The sequence below is a fragment of the Harpia harpyja genome, chromosome 13 (assembly GCF_026419915.1).
Source record: "Harpia harpyja isolate bHarHar1 chromosome 13, bHarHar1 primary haplotype, whole genome shotgun sequence".
Taxonomy (NCBI): Eukaryota; Metazoa; Chordata; class Aves; order Accipitriformes; family Accipitridae; genus Harpia; species Harpia harpyja.
In genome coordinates, this window is record NC_068952.1 from 44,293,240 (window position 1) to 44,313,081 (window position 19,842).

General features: G+C 39.7%; 1 protein-coding gene across 1 annotated transcript; it reads left to right on the forward strand.

The window, feature by feature from the left end:
- Nucleotides 1-3,235: 3,235 nt before the first annotated feature.
- GKN1 (gastrokine 1) lies at nt 3,236-13,384 on the forward strand. Its single transcript, XM_052805460.1, has 7 exons — nt 3,236-3,249; nt 3,602-3,743; nt 8,947-9,004; nt 9,386-9,507; nt 9,714-9,824; nt 11,833-11,971; nt 13,172-13,384. Exons 1-7 carry the CDS (start codon nt 3,236-3,238, stop codon nt 13,264-13,266), a joined length of 681 nt encoding a protein of 226 aa, XP_052661420.1. The 3' UTR covers nt 13,267-13,384.
- Nucleotides 13,385-19,842: the final 6,458 nt, after the last annotated feature.

Consider the following 19,842-nt stretch of genomic DNA (forward strand, 5'->3'; position numbering starts at 1 on the left):
GCTCTGTGAAGATGCATAGGCCATGCCTGAAGACTGGAAAGCAGATCCTAACTGAATGAGCTCAGAAAGGAAGGTTAACAAAAGAACTCAGTAATTTCTATTATTTAGAACCAGCCTCATGATTTCTGGGGACTGACTCAACATTTTTAACATAGCAAGATTACTACCTCTATCGATTTAAAAGATGGTATCAGCTATGGGTAAAATATTAGGCTGAGTCCTTTGCCACATAGGCACAAAGAGTCACTACCAATTTTATTAGACATCTATTCTTTGGTTCCGATTTTTTTTTTTTTCATTTAAAAGTTACTATAAAATACCTTGAACTTAACATGACAAGTTTTCTTTCATCTTCCTGTATGTCATAAATTCAATCAGGCTGGTATCAAAGCCTCCTCTTATCAGAGCACTTCCCCAGGAAACCTGCCACAATTCTGTGAACACAGGGCACGTGCCAATAAGGTAAACCCATTTTAAGACTTAACTGTGGGATACTACTGTATAAAAAGTAAGAGTACACATCAATTACCAGCAGATCTTGCTTTGCCTACCATCAAAATGAAGTTCACTGTAAGTATATGTATCACTTTCTCATAAAACTGTTAAGGCTCGACAGTTTTAAAATTACTTTGAGTCCTTCTTGGCACCTAGCGAACTATTACTATTACTGATTTATGTAGGGATTACAAAGTAAAAATGCCAAATGGGTCAGGACTACATGGGTGAAATTTCACTTTTGGCAGTGACTTCACTCCATATGCCTACTCAAACGTGACAGAGAGAAGTGCTCTGTTACAAGGGTGAGACGCACAAGTAAAATGTTGAAGGGGCAATATTCTCTCATTCACAACTCAAATGCAAGTCAACAGTCTCATCAAGTTATATAAAGTTACGGCACAGCTGTCTGATGAGAGCATAGGAGAAGAACCATTAGACATGAGAGACTCCAAGTGCATGACTGGGAAGCAGGGGTATTTACAGCAGCCTGAAATTGTTGCAGGATAAATTCCAAAATGTTAGTGCTAAATACTCTGAGTCACACTTGGATCTTTTTCACAAAAATCCTCCTTTGAAGCAGATGAAATTTGTGACCAGTTCAATATTAGGAGGGATTATCTCCAAGAGAATAATTGTTCACAATAACTAATATTACAAAAGAATTTATCATCACAACAATATTAAATCTCAAAAACATATCAGCAGTAGTTTTGACAAATCTGAGCAACAACAAGCATGTGAGTCACTGAAACTGTATAATTTTATAAAGCGGTAACAAAGTGTTTAACATTACATTCTTCTGTACAAATATGATTGTGCCTACCCTTACACGAATAGCCCTATATTCAGTGGCATGAGATCTACTATGAGGAAGCTCAGGTCCCATTTCTGCTGTGTTCCAAGTACAAAGCTATACTGTGCACCCATATTCCAACTCTTTACAATAGGCACACATGCACATGGATGTTGCATGCATCTGCTCCATGTCTGAAATGAAAAGCTCAGGGTGAAGGGTTCACTTTTTTAAACAAAATATTTCCAACCACCTTTTCCCAAGGAGTTTACTGAACTGGGGCTGGACATATTCTAAAACCCACTGTGTTTAAATCATCTTCTTACCTGTACAAAGTATACTGCTGAGGTTAAGAGTAATTTATATGAATTGATTATCTGATGTAAGCTCATTAGCAAAAAATTCTTCTGCATATTTAAATACTCTTCAACTAGACTCTACTTCAGAAAAGTGCTCAGCATGTACACCAAGTTAAACAGGAAGTCAAAATTATTTTGAGACAGCAAATAACTTGATGCAAGATAACCAGTCACAATGCTAAAGTGTCATGAATTTCAAATGTTCATTTCAGATTGTGATTCTTTTTCAGAGTTTTCCGGGCTCCAGCTCTTGCTAACAGGGTACATATACAGCTACATGCAGTTATACGCTGCTGGCATAAGAACTAGTGGTCTGTAGCTATAGCCTCTGAAAAATACGTTCCTGAAAGTGAAGCTGTATTTTCAAGTCTGATACTTAGCAGGACACCGCATTTTTTTTTTTATACCAAAGAAAATATTTCAGTGCTTCTTATCAAAGTCTGTCTTGAGATTATCATGAACACTGTGAAAATAACTGTGTGGAGAGAAACACGTACTAGCATGAAGGATCTGACCACAAAATACAGTGAAATACTGTGAATAACCCTTTGCCTGCAAGTTCCTGCTGGGGAAAGAACAATAAAGAATTATTTTACTTTTCCTAGAAATTTTTCTTTCAAGTTAGACTCTGAACATCCAGTTTAGTGTTTAATTTTAAAGGAAATTCTCCAGTGTTTAAATGAAACAACGTCATCTTTTCCACCTGGTCTAACAGGCATTCTGTATGGAGGCAGCATAGAGCAGTAATGATAAAGCTTGTCTGTCTTTGTAAGATGGATGCTTCAGACACATGAAAACCAGGGCTAGATAAAGCCTGAATGTAAGGTTTAACACAACAATACTAATGGCTTCCCAGCCTCCCCTCTAAGGCCAGAAATTATTTCCCCTTTAACCTGATCTCTAAGAGCCATAATTTCACAAAACGTGGTTACTAGAGCTATTGCTTTATTGAGTGTAAGATTACTGGGAATACACAAACCTAAATCCTTATCCCCTTTAGTCTTTTTCAAAAATCAGAATGGCAAGAAAACCTTTAAGGGGCACCACAGTGAAAACTCACACCAGTCTGACACAGGGGTCAGCACCGACTCAAAGAAGGGCTCTGAGGCCTGGAAATCTGTCTGGGACATCAAGACTGTAAGTGGCTGCCAACATGGCTCAAGAAACTGGAAAATAAAAAAAAGGTTTTTGAAAAACACCTAAGCTTCAACACAACTTAACAAGATGTTAGAGGAGATTGTTAAAAACATTCTCACTTAACCATTTTATTGTTTCTGCTGTACTGTATGCTGCACTGATGTTTTCAGCAGTGAATTCCTTCACCTGACTTAAGCAGTGTAACATTCCATACACATGGCATTACTGGAGAAGGCAATTTACTTTACCTTGTACCAAAGTCCCTTGTCAGCCTCCATGACACATTTACCTAGACAACATAATTGAAAAAACAGTATTTTCCTTCCCTATCATTATTTGTACTGTATAAAGCCTTTTTTTAACCACTGCTTCCCTCTGGCAATCCACTTATCTTTCACTGTATATTGTTTGCAACAAAAAGGTTTTTTTTTTTTATTTTAATAGGGCTATGTTGCAACCGAGGTATTTTCAAAAAACACCTGTATCATTGCTAAAATGGACAAGAGGTTTTTGCTTGATAAACCATTTCCTGTATCACCTCAAGTACCCAAGGTAGGATGCTGAAAGTGGTGAGGAAACTAATCAATTGCCTGTGAAAAGTACTTGTTCCCTATGGACAAAAAGGAGAGAAGGCTCCAAGAACTGAAGACAAGTTTCTCAGCATGGCTGAGTCACTCTAAAACTTCAGTCTTTCAAAAGTTGCATTGCACCGGAATAACCCTTTCTCCATTATCAAAGACATGCGTACAGATTCAGAACTCCATTTTGGGGTTTTCTAAATGCCGTTTCCTGGGTTTGTTTCTTTGATGCTTAGGGACCTAGTCCTCACCAACTTCCACCCAGAGAGAATCACTTCATTATCTCAAGAAACAGACTCCAAAGCTTGCGCCCACACGGAAAACGCATCCAAGCTTTGCGCGGACGAATTCCCTCTTACCTTGCTTAGCCAGCTCCTGGTAAGTACACTAGTAACAGTGTTTTGTATACCAAATTAAAGATTAACAACCTTACCAATAAGGATGAAAATGAAATCTTTCAGTGAAGATGAACAAGTTAATTATTGGAGTGCAGTGGTTTTCTATGACTTTTTATAAATCAGTAAGTGTGTACCTAAGGAAAAGCGGCAGGTCTGTCACTCTTCTGCATACAACCTGGAGATCAGGCTTTTTCAGGAAGGTTTTGGGCTCTAGCTGTTGACAGAAGTCTGAATTTTTTTAGGCAACTTCATGCATGTACAATCTGTACATGTACCTAGCTACCATGGGTCCTGCCACAGCACGACTTTGAGATTCAAAACCCAATTTGTAGCTTAGATTTGTCCAAAAAGATCGCACGAACAGTTGCCTGTAGTATAAGTTTAGAAAAATGCAGCTCAGTTTTAAAGTGACATTTCCTGCTACATATCCAACGTTAAGTCGGAAAACTTTCAGCTACATTGTTCTCTTATTTTCTCAGTCCAAATTTAATCAGTTTTTCCTTTTCTTTCAGGATCAGACTTTTTAAAGCAAGATATTTCATGCTTGAAAGTTAAGATTAAGGAACTGCCTATCACTGTGATTAATTATTCCTGACAAAGTTTTGAGGAAGAAGATTCATAGAACTGTGTACCCATGAACAAGATTTTTCTCCTTGATAATCTTTTCTTCATCACATTTTCAATCTTTTATCTGTCTCTTCTTCTGCTCTGAGGGGGTGTCTCGGTAAAATTTATCATCAACCTACATTGGCCTGCACTGTGCTTTTACAAATCCTTTAAAAAAGTAGAAGCAATTCCAAAGAGAAGTTGCTAAACTAGTGTTCTTGTAAAATCCCAGTTTTGGCATTTAAACCTCATCTTGTACAATTTCCAAGTGAGACTTCACATGCTGTCTTAAGCAATTATTCGTCACTACTAAGAGCAAATGGTACTACAGCTACCACATTAGCCATATTTAAGATAATACAGTCTGAAGTCCAGATTTATAGAAATAAGCATATCTGAGTTATTTTTAACTTCTTCACATACTAAGTATTACAATGTTTTACTTTAAAAATAAGCATTGCAATGCAATATGGCCAATTACAAAGAGGCAGATGCACTATTGCTCTGATCAACCCAGAAATCAAGATGCAAATAACAGAATTAAGTGTATTAAATGAAGTTTAGAGTTGAATACAGATGTTACTTAATGTTTTGTAAATGTTTAACACAGGAAGGAAAAAAGCATACCCTAACCAATTAAAAGTTGAAAATTTTAAAGAGTCCAATTGTAGTTAGGCCAAAACTAAGGCAAAATGGCTGGGACTAGTTTCTTAATCTAAAACGATCACTTCAGTAACTCAGTCTGTCTGGAAAATACCAAATCTTCACCTTCTCTCCTTGCTCAGGGGCCCTTCTATTGGAGTTTGAAAGGACTTACTCTAAGAGACACTTTACCCATTCAGGAACAGGCAAGGGTTACTGTAAATAAAGGATGCAGCAGCCTGTTCTGTTCAGGAAAAAGTTTCTGGCATCTTTAATAGTTAACCGACATTAAAACCAAAGCAAAACTGCACCCAAATATATTTTAGCACCTCCAAAGAAAAGCAACCGCATGGTTGCAGTATTTAAACAAAGCTCCTGTCCAACTTGCCTGGGGCTTCTGCTGAGAATCTCCTCTCCCTTTCCAACTTTACACTTCATTTTCCCCGAGATAAAACAGGCACAGCCCTCTTCGCTTATCCTATCACATGTCACTGGGAAATGTCTTTCCGGGGGCCTTTGAGCCCTTGAAGGCTATGGGCCAGACTCTGTAACAGATGATGACTTAAAGTCCCCCGAGGTAGCAGGGATCTCACCTGAGCAGGGTCTGTGGTGCACAACATCACACAGCCCCAGCTGTCACAGCCCTGCATGTAAATAGGGCAGCGGCCTTGCAGGGAAATAGGGATACCCTCTGCCGAGCTCAAATCAGAGAGTCCGTAGTCCCCTTGGCAGGGAATACCAGGGCATGGATGCTTCCGTCAAGGGACGATGCCTGTTCCAATACCATCTTGTTTAAGGCCAAAATTTCAACAAGAGGGCACAAAACATTTGCAGCAACGTCCAGCTTCTCACAAAATTACTTTAACTTCATGCACATAGATTCCTGTTTTTACTACAATATTGCACATTATGATGCTTAATACATGTCCAAGCTTTTTCTATTCCATGAAAAGCTTAAATGAACCATGTGTCCTACAGTAACATTTCAAACTTTACAGAAAACACAGAACTACTACTGAACCAATGAAGCAAGTATTTGCTTTTCCCACACTCAAGGAATTTAATGACGATATTACATTCTGGCAGGTTTCTTGCTCTAATTGGGATGTCATTACATTTCACAAAGTGCATTATTCAAATTTAAGTTGATTCAGGTTTAGACTGATAGGGAAGAGAACAGGACTCAAAAAGAGACTTCTAACTAGAGACATGACAGCAAGGACTCCAGTGAACCTGAAGAGTCATCAACACTGTGACTCTCAAAATGTGCATATAAGCACAGAGATACATAGATATTCTTAACAGTGCACAAAGTTGGAGTTGCTTACCTTACAAGGAAAGATCTTTCTCAACAAGGATGAGGCCTGAGCTTTATCACTAGATACAATTTCCGTGATCTACAACAATCACTTCAGTAACTTGGGCTGTCTGGAAAATACTAGATCTTCACCTTCCCTAATTTAATTGAAATTGTAATTTAAATTCTGAGGGCAACCCATCAGCACGTCGCATCAGCATTACAAAGTGACAGGATTTTATCCCAAGTCCTACTGCTCTGTTTTTCTCTTATTCCACAGCAGGCAGAATATAAAGATTCAACTGCATTTACATTTAAAAACACACCTGAAAAACTGTATTGACAGAAAAAAGTTCAAAAGAGTGACTCAAATATAATTAAAACCCTATAATATAATCTAATAAATATATTTGAATACCTTCATGTATTTTAAGACAAATTCGGGATGCTGAGAGTACCCAATTTGTGGAGGAATTTTTTTTTTTTTTTTAAACACAAAAATAGATGTTCTCATTCCAGACACTGACAGCAGGTCTAACACCAGTCTTTCAGGAAGAAATACTTCCAACAACTGTAAATTAATAAAGCTGGAATGGCATAAATGTGCCACGGCTCCTTCCCCCCAAGGTCGCTGAGGCACAGCAGCCCCGGCCCTCGCCGCCACCGCCTCAGCAGGGTTTTCCCGCCGTTTTTCCCAACCGTTACTCTGCTCGCTGTCACGCGCCCACCGGCGCCTCAGGGCTCTCCCGCCCGACGCCGCCTCAGCTCTGCTCTTCAGCCCTCCGCCTCGGTTCTCCCGCACCTCAGCAAAAGCAAGCTCTTTTGTTCCTTCAGCAAAGGGTTAATTCTGAATTCTGTCGGGCTGCGAAGGGAGTTTTCTCCATGTTTCTCTTCGTTTTTTTTTTTTTTTTGTTGCCCCCCCCCTTCCTCCTCTTCCCGGCGGCGCCACAAGCGGGCGACGGTGAGTGGGGTCTGCCCTCAGAGCCCATGCACAAACCTACGTTTTTTCACACAAAGCCAGACAAGCTCTGCTGCTTGTAAAAAACCAATAATATAACCACCATTTGGTGTAACGGTATGTATCAAAAGTGTCACTTTGGACTTGCAGGCTGGACTCGGTGAAACTGAGGCCAGAATTTAGTTTAATATTGCACTTGCAGCACTGGTTAGAAGTTATTTTTATATCTTAAAAGCCCCCCTTTTTTAAGTAACATGCTGGATTCCAGTTGAAAAGTAATTTTGCAGTCTTTACAGTGATTCCCTGCCAGAGACTCAGGTTGCACACAAAATGAAACTGAGCAGCTTGACACAAAACCCAAGTATTCAGAAACCTCCCTAACTGAATGATCACCTCATTCAATAAGTACTTACATCACCACAGAAAATAAGCTGAGGCAAGGTGAAAAAAAAATATTGTTCCCACCTAAAATAACAGAAATATCCACAGACTTGCACATATATGTAATATTTCAGTTTGAACTGCCTATTGTAAAACAATTTTCAGTGGCTATGTTCTATTTGGGCAATTTGTTTTGGTGGACCCTATGGTTACATGGTAACATACAGTACATTTTGGAAGGTACAAAGGCTCTTACTTTTGTCTACTGCAAGGCTTTTTTGAAAAAAAAAAAACCAAACAAAAAACAAAAAAGCAAAAAACCAAAAAAATACCCCCCCCCCCCCCCCCCCCCAAACCAAAAACCAACCTTAGGCTATCCCTGGTCTTAAGTTCGATGTGAATTTTCAAGAGTAATTGGTACATGTCAGAAAGTTACTATAAAACATATTTCATTTTTCGCTGCAAATGGATTCTTATCTGATAATTATCGGATTCTGGCAGGTCAAAATTTGCAGCAGGAAGTAATTTTCAGTGATATGCAGACAGGTATACAAATTACAAAATAATTTTATTTCAACGCTCAATCATTCCACACCTAATTCTGAAAACATATATAAGGTGGACAGTTCACATCATTCATTCTACCTGCACTGGCATCAGCTCTGCAGTCAAGATGAAATTTACTGTGAGTTTGCATGCTTTTTTTTCTCTTTATAAACTAAAACTTAGATTCAAAACCATTGCCTTTATCTCTTAGAAGTGCATATGTCTGTCTATAGCAAAAAGGTATTCTCTGGAGAGAGATTTCTCTTCCAAAGCAAGGAACTCAGACCCTATTAACCTAATCAGATGAAGAGGTATGGATTTTTCTGAAGGTTTAACTACACGTCATTCAACCTACAGGAAGCCTAGTCTGTGTCCATTTTTGTCAATGCTTTTGCAAAACTGGAGCAATGCGCTCTAATGGATCAACTACTTTATTGTAATGCCTGAGCAGAAGAAATTTAAATTCCTTCTCCTAATCCTTGTAAAATATCTGTATATGACTATACAGGTCTCAGAAGCACCTTCAGATTCAGCTCCTTAAAAAGCAACCTACTATGTGTCTAGTTTGCATTATTCTAGGGTAAAGCAAGGATGACTCTGTTTAGGTGATTCTTGTAATTCCAGTATGAAAGCAAAAAAGGATCCAAGGAATACACTTAAACACCAGATTAGGAAAAAGGCACTAGGATTCCCACAACCAGATCTGTCAGCCAGACCTGCAGTTACACTTTTGTTTTTGTTTTTTCATTTCAGATTGTGACTTCCCTCCTTCTTGGACTCTTGCTGACTCCAGCCCTTGCTACTTCTGTGAGTATAGTGACCAAGTTACACATATATTGCTGCTGTTTCTATATTCCCTTCTTGAGTTTTCCTTGCTTCTTTCCCCATCCCTTTGGAGGAAAAGATTCTAAAACTTCTTTCACACATAAAACTCTAAACGCACCAGATGACAGTTATAAGATACAGAAATTATTCATTGAATCTACTAAAAGAATTCTTACAGCTGCTCCAGAATGCTACAGCCTTAATTCTCTGTCATTTTGAAAATACTGTGGTCACTACAGGCACTCCCTGTGGGCCAGCATTTATTCTATTATAGCAGTGATTTTTCTAAAGCTTTGGGGAGATAACCGACTTGAAAGTCTAAAAGTGTTGTTTAATTTTGTTTTCTAGTTTCACGATATGCAAGCAGGCCAGCAAGAAATCATTGGTGGAGACTTCCAAATTCTGACCATCAATAAGGAATGGCACGTGGCAACTATTGAGAAAAAGAGCACCCATGGGTCATGGAAAACCATTTGGCACTATGATACAGTAAGTGGCAAGGAACATGCTTTTTCAGAAAATGTACAAGCAGATGAAGCTGCTATAAAGCTGACTGAAATACAGGACTTGTTTCTTTATTCTTAACATTTTTAGTCCAAGTGTTGGGGCAAAAGCTATCTGCATTTATTACTTCTAAAATACAGACTTTATTACAATCTTAATGAATGAAAAACAGAATTCCTAGTGTTTTACAGGGCTTTATTGCAACCAGAGTGCTGCCAGAGAAAGTTTGCTTTGCTTCCATAATGAAGATAAAGGAGATGCCTAGCTTTGATGCACTTCCTGCACTGGCTGAAGAGAGCAGGGTAAGATTAAAAAGGAGTAGTTACTTGTAAAGTTGTACAGTAATGCAAAGTAGACCGATGTCAGAGACAGTGCTGCTTTCAGAAGCTTTTAAACCAACAGTCACTTTAAAAGCCATTTAGATCACACCTTTGATTATCAAGTTGTATCAATTTCAATGACATTTTACATTAATATAATTTGAAACCTTTGAAAAGTTAGAATACCCTGTTTCAGATGCTTGCAGTGGAGGGTTTTCATGTTTTTTTCAGTGTTGTAGATCACTTCGATTATTTTTATAATGTTTTAAAAGACTATTTGGATGGACTGCTTTTCAATACTGTTTAGAGATTTTAGATTTTTGGCATGGTACTCTTCATAACCTCACATTCTTTGCAGGTTAAAAAAAATAATCATTTTTTTAAGGCAGCTCTAGTTGAGGAAGAACAAATAATCCAGTAATGAGGAAAAAAGTTTAAATAAGATTTCAAGCTTTCAAAACTTTTTCAAAAGAACTAAGCACCATATTAGCATGAGTTCAGCCCACAGAATTAGCACAGACATTTTTAAAATTATCTCAGCATTCAGCATACTAACCTTTTGTAGACACTGGCTTCCCTTGAAGTCTGAGAACTGAGTCCTTATAAAAATCCTGGGTTTAAAGGGCAAGCAGGCATGGTTGGGAAGAAAAAGGGGAGAGTTACACAAGTACAGGCTTGAGCAAAAACATTCACCTCTAGCTAGTTCTAGGCTTGCTTGTACTAAGGTGCATCTCTGTGCCTCCTGAAGCTTATCTCAACTCCTTGCTTACAAGCAAGAAGGAAGCATACTGGAGTGGGCTTTCAGGAACTCTCTGATAAAATTCCATCATGATTTTGAAAGCCTATGTCAGTGCCAGTCATCCCTGCTAAGTGTGTGTTTACCCTGAAGTTCATCAAGCTGTTTCTTAACCGTGCTCTTTCTTTCTTGAGAGAATGAGATTTTCACAAGTGGCAGGATTTCAGTTTTCTGAAAAGTAACGTGGCTTGGGAATTTGCCATGGGGATGGTTTTTCAAAAGAAAAAGATTAGGTGCATCATTCCCCCCCCACTTCCTCCCCAGCTAAGTTTTCTCTGAGGAAATTTAGGTCTGCAGGTTGCTAAGAAACAGTTTATATCAGGAAACCTTCAATGGCATTAATTATTTTTGGATGGCAATATCTAAAAATAGTTCTGAGTCATTTCAGTACGAAATTGCATTTTTCATTTTGGAACATTGCTTTGCAGATGCTATTGTTCAGATCTCCATTTTCCTTTAGGGCGTAAGAGAGTATCTCTATATTCAACAGCTTTTCCTCCATATTAATTGCATGAGCCAGAACAGGAATCCTGTGGCTGTAGCTGAATAATGAGATACAAACCAGCAGGAAGCCTAGGTCATAAGAGAAAATACAGGCATCCAGACACTTTGTCCAGACAACAGAGCACTCAAATAGGAAAATATATTTGAAATTCACTTGAAACAAAGCACTCTGGAGCAGTTCAGAAAAAAGCTGTCCCACTAAAACTCTCAGCATTCTCAAAGAGTTCATAAGCACTACTTGCAAATAATTTTAGTGTAAATGTATCTGCCAAGCAATGCTACTGCCCTCTTTGGTTCCCCATTTTAGAAGGCTGAGAGAATAGACTTCTCCTTCCATGCTTCCAGGTTGCAACCTGAGCACATCTAGGGTGAGAGGTTAGTGACTGAGGAAATACTTTTGTAGAAGGTCTGTGTTAACATACTGACTGCACTACTCTTCTTGTTCAGCTGTTTGAGTTTCCAGTTCTCTTCAGCCTCCCTCCACCGTAACTCCGTTAGAAAGATCTGCCATAGGAGCTGTTTTCAATGCTTGCTAATGGTCCCATAGTCACAGAGTGGATTAAAAGACTGTACTAAATACAGTTTTGCGTAAATCACCAAGCACTGAGGCATCATTCCAGAAATAGGAATATGCATAGCGTTGATGGATCAAGGCTCTGATTTTACCAAATGATGTTATTTGATGTTTAGCAAATGAAACGTCAGGGACGACCTGCAAAGGAGATCACATTCATCATCAGGACACCTGTCCGTGACCTCATGTCTTACGGGCCAGACATCTTTGTTATGTGTAACGAACTCAAAACCTATGTGGCTTATGAAGTTCACGGTGAGTGCGAGCAAATGAATTATGTCTGTACCTAACCAGACTTTTTTTTTTTTTTCCTTGGGGAATAATACACAAATGCTGCTGTTCCAACGAGAGATGGACACAAATCAAGAACCTCAGAAGTTGCAGAAAGGGTTCAGTACCTCTGCAGATCAGGATTGGAACAGTGTTGAGTCACAACCTCCATAAATGATCTGATACAAACCCTTACTACTCCTTTTAGTGAAGTTTAAGGTGGCTTAAGTTTTGGCCCAGAATTTTGCAGATTGGCCTCATCTGTAACGCCAAGGTAAAGAAAAAGGGTAATCCTGAGAACCACCCTCCTTCAGTTCAGAGATTGCTGGTAGGTTTACTAAGGAATCCCAAACAACACTTAGTTAGTGTTTCACAATACTAAGCCAAGTTGTTTCATCCCCTGTAGGTTTTTCAGAGGTGGAATGATCACATTACCTAGGAGTTTAATAACCCACACTTCACAGGATTCTCTGATAATGTCGAAGCCTGACAGCACCTATTAACTAGCACCAGCATAACCATATATATACTAACAGTATAGAGTGTAATAGTGCCCATCTGAACTGGAAAACCCAAAGAATATTAAATAGTATGTCTTTATGATCATTCCTTTCTGAGTTAAAGATCCAGTTGTGTTTGGTGACTACAAAAGAATCTTTCACTCGTACATGCAAAATATTTCTATTGCAGCAGTTATTCAAAACATTGCTCAGTCAGAGCAATAAGAATACACTGTTGTAGAATGCCAGCTATTGCTATGGAGACTAGTATAAATAAACTGTCTTGCTGTGGGTGCCATAATCATATTTTGATCACTCGCAATAGAATTTCTTGTATTGTGGGGAAAAAAGAAATTCTTTTTAAATATATATAAAGGAACAGAGTTAATCCTGAAGCACCAGCAATGTACTCTGAGCCTTACTGCAAGCTGATTGTCTGCAAACCCTGTCATGAGAAAGATGCTCTACAGATCAGGCACAGGATGTTGGATTCTGTCATAGCAGCATTTCCGCCTACTCACTGCTTGCTTTGATAATTGCTTTGGTACTTGAGATGGCTCAATTTGATTGAAAATGCAAGTGCTATGTGCCAAGTATTAAGGACTGCCAATGAATGCACAGATCACTTAACACCAATGTAGGTATTACCTCATGGTATTTTTTTTTTCTTTTCTTGTTTTTAAAGAACCCCAAGATACATACAGTCAAGGATCATGCATTAGACTTGATGTCCTGCATCTTTTGGGCCTTAACTACTGTCGTGACAATATCACAGTGTGAAAATCTTATCTTTCCTGAACCAAGTACAGATGCTCGATAGCTGCTGCACAAAGCAACCCCAATGCTGTTCTTCCCTGGCATCACCTCTTTCGAGAGTTTTGTTCTTGATGGTTCAGATACTGAAACAGATCAATTGGTGACCATATCTTTCAATTAAAGGCCTTTAGCATGGATTAACCCTGGCTAGTTTCTCATTACTATATCCTTTATCATCTATGAACACATCCAGAAAATTCTTTTGATGGCTTCTCTGCTACCCCTTTTGATCCCTTTGAATGCTCTTTTAAAAGCCTGCTCTTAACATAGGGCACACCCATGAAGGTGGGCAAGCATCAGAGTACGTATATTACAAATAAGCTGTACAGAATTAAGACGTTCCTTTCTCTTTTCAGGGAAAGATGCCTCACACTGAAAATCTTGATTCATGTGGCATGAAAGGTAGAAAGGAGAACGTAACGTATTTGCCTTTTTTAGGGGAAGAGAAATCTAATTTGTAGGATTTAGAGTTGTTCTGTTCCTAAAATAGCCCATTTCTTCCAGTGCCTAGTGAGGACTGGCTAGAGGCATCACATTGATCACTCAGGTGGATGAAGCTTTGCTTCAAAGATGCATGCGCAATATAAACACAATTATTGATCCACATAAGACAGTGCAAGGTTCCCAGCTGTCTCCTCCCAAACTCCTCTAACTCAGCCTTGAAGATGCAAAAAAGACCCAGGCTTAGTTTTCCTTAATGCTGCAATGGCACTGTAAAGGGAGATGAAAGATTTATTACATTTATGCTGCCAGGGACATGTAGAAAGAGCCTTTGCGCTTTCCTGGTAGCTAGTCCCAGATTCTCTGTATGTCCCATCTTCCAGTAGCATAAATTTGACATAAATCAACCTAGGAATACAGTAGTGTTCCTGCTGAATTAACAAGGGCATTTGACAAAGTGTTTATGCCAGATTTGTCAGCTCTAGCCTGAGACAAACAATCCCCTATCTACTTTGACCCAGCACAAAGCTTGCTGTTACAAAGTTAACCTTTTTTTTAAAAAAAAAAAAAAAGGCTGGGACTGGAAGTATGCATTTATCTTGGACTGTTGTCACCTAACAACAATTTTCCCCTCCCCAATCCTGCAGTGGACACCTGAACTCAAATTTCTTATATGGTCAAGCCACTGTCATAGAAAAAACTCAAAACCTTAGAGAGTAAGAAGCCCATCCTAAATATTTGGAAGTAGAGAAGTTCAGAGGGGAATTAAAGTACAATTTTTAAAAAAAGAATAGGGCCATTAAACACTAAAGCTTCAGTAAGGCAAGGTCCCTATTGCTCACAACTTTAAAATCAAGATTATTTCCTCTGTTCTAACAAAAACAGCAGGATGCCCTGGGTCATCCAGCTGACTACAAGTCTGTATTTAAGAAGAATACCAGCCATGCAACATCCCTCAGTTTCTATGACCCTCTCACTGAACCCCAGAGACTTTATTCTGTAGCAGTTTGAAAGGATATAGAGTTCACTTAGGCACATCTCACGCAAAAGCATCTGAATTGTCTGGATTAGCACACATCAGTCCCAGCAGAGGAGACAGACAGACAGTAGTTTGTTGCTGCTATTCTCCTTCCTTTTCGGTATTAGACACGTTCTTTTAATTCCCTCACACACCATCAGTTCTCATTTTGCTCAGGCCGAGGCTAAGTATGACAGGAGGAGGCAAGAAAGTTTTAGGAGGGATTTTCACTTATTTTTAGTCATTATACAGTATCCTAACAAAATCTTTCAGCTCTTGTCATGCCCTACTTTACCTTCTTATTGGCATTTCTCTATTTAACTCTCCAGTAGGGACTGGAAAGAAACTTTTTAGTACTAATATGTGCGTTTTAGTGCCAAACATACATGAGTGAAAGAAAAGGAAACTTCAGCCACCTAACAAACCAAAGAAACTCCTCAGCAGCAACCAAAATACACCTGTGATGCTTAATGCAAAACTGGAGTACAAGCGACCTGAAGAAACAGAGTTAAGACAAGGCCTCAAATAAACCTGATGCTCCAACAGAAATTTTTTTGCTTGTTAGCAAGTGGAGCTGTTCTATGTCTTGTTACCCCAGCCCAGAGTCTGGGCCTGCCAGAACACCCCCACAACATATGTAGACACTTGTTTCACACTGCTGGGATGAGAGTTCTGAAGAACAAATACAGCAAGAACAGCCTCACTATAAATCTTCCAGCCATATCATCCTCCAGCACTGCAGGAGATTACTGTAGTCCAGCAGGTGACATTTAACAGCCAAGAGCAGTTCATGGCAGATGTCCACAAAGCCATCTCCCAGGCTCTGCTATGCAGTGATTTGGGATTTTAAAAAGCCACAGTCGCACCCTGCGTGTACTCGGCTGCATTTTGTCCTGTAAAATCTAAAGCATGCACTGATAAGTGCGGTACTAAAGACAGTAGACAATGCTCAGTCAAAGGAAATCTCTAAGCATGATTAGGAGAAGGATAATTTAACACAGCACAGGCTGAAGAGGGAAAATTTTTCCATTTTTCACTCCAGTCCAAACTCCAGTTTGGAGCACATGTCAGTATAATTAACCTCTTCCAAAGCAAGTCTTCAAGGAAGAACAGGATCAGTTAAGATACAAGGACTTGCCTCATAGATAAATGGTCACATTCTCCCTGTTTACACCACTTTGAAAAGGATGAGTCAGACACTGGAAATCCAACAGTGCGGTAGGATTTATTTTTAAATCCCCTCAGATTATGTGAAATGTAGTCAGTAAATATGAATCTTTCATTCTGCGCAGCTCTGCTCCCTCCTGCTGGGCATGTGTGCTTATCCTTTCGCCTTAAAACCAGTGGAAACCAAACCACAGAAGATCCTAATACTCATTTAAACAAATAGCGCTTCATCAGTGCTGTTTGCATATTCACTTGCTCAAAGTTAGATGCATGTTTCTAGATAATCATTGTTACCTTAGACTTAGTTGCTTAAGACCCTATTTGTGTTCAGGCCTTGATTTCTCCAAGGGGTTAATTACTGCTGTCTAAATATCTAATCAAATTGAACAGACTCCTAAGGAGAATACTGAGTTTGCATTCTTGTGAGTCACAGGGGACTGAGAATCCAGACACCTGGGCTGTGGTTTGGACTTGGTCATTAGAGCATTCAGAGTTTTAAGCTCAGATTCTTAGAAAATACCTTTCACCAAGTGCTTTCATTTAAGAAGGGAGGTCAAATTCAGCCACCCCATTTTCAGAAGTGCTGAAAACTGGAAGCCCCTGGTGATTTCCTCAACATTTGCCCCAAACTCAGGATCAGAGGGAACCAGGCTGATCATCTTTGCCTACATTCAATCAGAGAGAAAGATACCGCTAATGATAGATGCCCCTTTGAGTAGACCAGGCTGAATTTTGTCCAGCTGTAAGAAAATGAAAAAAAAACCCCCCAAACCCCCAAAACACTTGTAGGGGTGCTGCAAGGATGTTCTGGCCCTGGCAATGTGCTTGGAAATGGTTAAAGGCAAACAAAAGCAATATACATGCAACACTGAGTAGAATAGGGAAGCTGTTGAGAAGTGCATAGCCTTATGACATAACCCTATTTCCTACAGCACTAACCAAAGGGGACAACAGCTTCACTGCACCCCCCGCTCCTGGGCAGGTTTAGGTAGGAATTAAAAAACAAGACTTGGAAAGCAATGGCATGGCCTTCTTAGATTATGGCAGAATTATTCCCTACACCATATTGTCTCCTATTTTATTTAATACATTACAAACCATATGTTTTCATCTCTATACTTGGTGTAATAGTTCTCTTCAGGAAGAGGTTACATACATATGCAGAGTTAGCAGCCCTTGTTAAAAAAGCTAGTGGAACGAACTCTAATCACCAGAAGAATAGTGCAATACAGCCTTACATGTTGCAGCAGAGGCAAATAAAAATCAAAGCAGGGCAAAGTCAGATAAAAGCAAGAGACAAGGAAGGGAGTTACTGTTCCCTTGAAAAATTAAAGCAATCCAAGGAAGAAAAAGGCCTTCTTGGCCACTAGGCGTCAGCCTTGAGTTATATGTTGTACAGTTGAAATGTAAAGCCACACAAGTCGTACCCGCGGAAGGCCGTTGTGCTACACCACATAAGACACTGTAGCTCTGCTGATACTAACAGAGCCGTGGTGAATGACACCATTTGAAGGTACGGCCAGTGAATTGAAAGACACGTCTACATTGACGACAAGGAAATAATTCCTGTACAGTGATAATATATTTGTGGTAATAACATTGGTCAGCATAGGCAATTTGTTACATCTTGATTATCCATGCAGTGCTATAACAGCTTCCTGAAGTGCCAGAAAACTAGGGAACATGATTTTGAGATCTTGACAGAAACCATTATCCACCATACGGGTCAGACATTTGTGAGCCAAAGGGAACCACCCCCAAAGACAGCCAAGTGAGTGCTCACAAAACCCACATGAAGCTGTCATATGCTAGGTCTCACCTATCAGCAACACCACTGTTACCGCATTCTGACAGAACTGGCTTCTTCCAAGCTGCAAGTTTCAGAAGAGGGCCCACAGATACGTATAAGGGAGTAGATAAGAAAACCTGCTAATACCACTTCCCCCATCATTTACATATGCAAATTCTATTCACACACCACAGGCATCAGCAGGAGCTTAATTAACCATTGAACTGCTGTGCAATTAAAACACCTTATTTCTTGTCTCTTTCACACAAAAAATACAACACACCCAGTCTCTCCAAGAACTGCTAGGTATTTCACACAAAAGCTATAGTCTTCATAATGTCTTTGTTTCTAGCATTTTTAGTGAGGGAGGGACAGACAGAAATTCCAACGCCCCCTCCTGTGTCTCACATGAGCTTCCCATTACAGAGCTGCTTTTCTTAGAGTGTTGATGGTGCTATTACCAGATCATAAACAAAAAGACACATTCTTAAGATAAGCATATGAAGAGGACTAGCCCCGAAGAAAATCAGAGTTACAGCACAAAGCATGATGTTTCATTTTGTCAGCAGCTCCCTCCATCTCAGAGTGCTCTAAGCTTCATCTGATGCCTCATTCCTTGGCTTTTCCCCAAACTTTCCCAGGCCTTCTGTCAGCCTGAATCCACAGCTACACAGAGAATCTGATCTCCTCCTCCATTCCCCCTGCTAGCTTCAGGCCAAAGTTATTTTCCTGAGGTACAGGGGTTTTTTATTCTTTTTAATCTCTCTATATTTGTTCAACTCGGGGCCAGTCAGAAACAAATGAAAGAGATTATTAGTCTGCTTTTAATCTTTAGGCAGACACAGGTCATAAGCTAGTGACAAGAAGATACTTTATCCAGCTGTGGCAGGAGCCCTAGCTGTACCTCAGATCACAACCTGGCCCTAAGTACTTTTCCAAAATTTCTCAAAAACAGCACATCAGTCCCTAGAGAGGAAGCTTTTCTTCTACCCTTCCTATTTTTACATCCTCCATTCAGCTCATTTTCTTTTAAAATACCGAAAAAGAATCCATGGACTAGTCTCATTCCCTTCCCCAGGGCAGTACAACCTTCAAAGACACACACAAAACTCTCTACACATAACCTCATGGTTTGTGCAATTCAAGCTTCATAACTATAAACAGATTTGTTCCAGAGCACCCATATGAAACTTTAAAATCGCCAAATATTACCTGATTACCTAGCACACCTATGCTGGCTACAGGAGCTACAGCTCTACACTTTAGAATATCTCCCAGCAGCCTCCTGTCACAGGATGTAAGCAATCACATCACTCAGATATGCAAATCAGCAGGTGGCAGCTCCGCCTCTTTTTCACAACTACCCAAAAAGGAGCACCTGCCCTCACATTTTGCCTGCCCAAGCCTAGTGCAGGTGCTAACCCTCAGTTTGGGCAGCACCACAGCTACCTCAGCAAAAAGCTCTCATAAATGTTTCTGGCATTGTGTTTTATTTCTGTTCCTTGTAGAAAGCCTGATATAGATCTTTTGCCTATTTGGTAATGAGCTGTGTTACTACTCTCCTTTCAGACTGAGAGATAAATTACAAGACTCATACCCGCACTCCCAACTCCCCTTGAGTTTAGGTATGGAAGCCCAAAATATCCACCTACAAAACACCTGGTTCTGCTCCTGTCTAGCCCTAGAGAAGCTTTGACTTCCAAGGGATCTCCACTTCTTTCAGGTCTGATCAGGATTTGACAGCAGGACTGAGGAGGTACCATTTGCCCATGTCTCTGTATTATCCACATTAGAGGTGATGGAGCTGGTGTATTTGCTGAGCATAGCCAGGTGTGGGAGGGAGAACACTGCCAAAGTTTTAATCATCAATGCAGCAAGGTGCCTGACTAATTTGTAATCCAGGTGTTTCCACTTCAGTCACAAGTCTGTTATCATGCTGTTTGTCATTTTCCCTTGAAACCTATCCTGCTACATTTCCTGGTCTTTCCTCAGATTGTTTGCTTTTGCTAAGAATTTTTTAAAGACAAATTTAACTCTTTAAGCGATGAAGAACAGCTTAAAAGCCTGACTCAAGTGCACTTGCATCTCCTGTCAGAAACCTGACCTGGTCCCCCTGCACTTGATG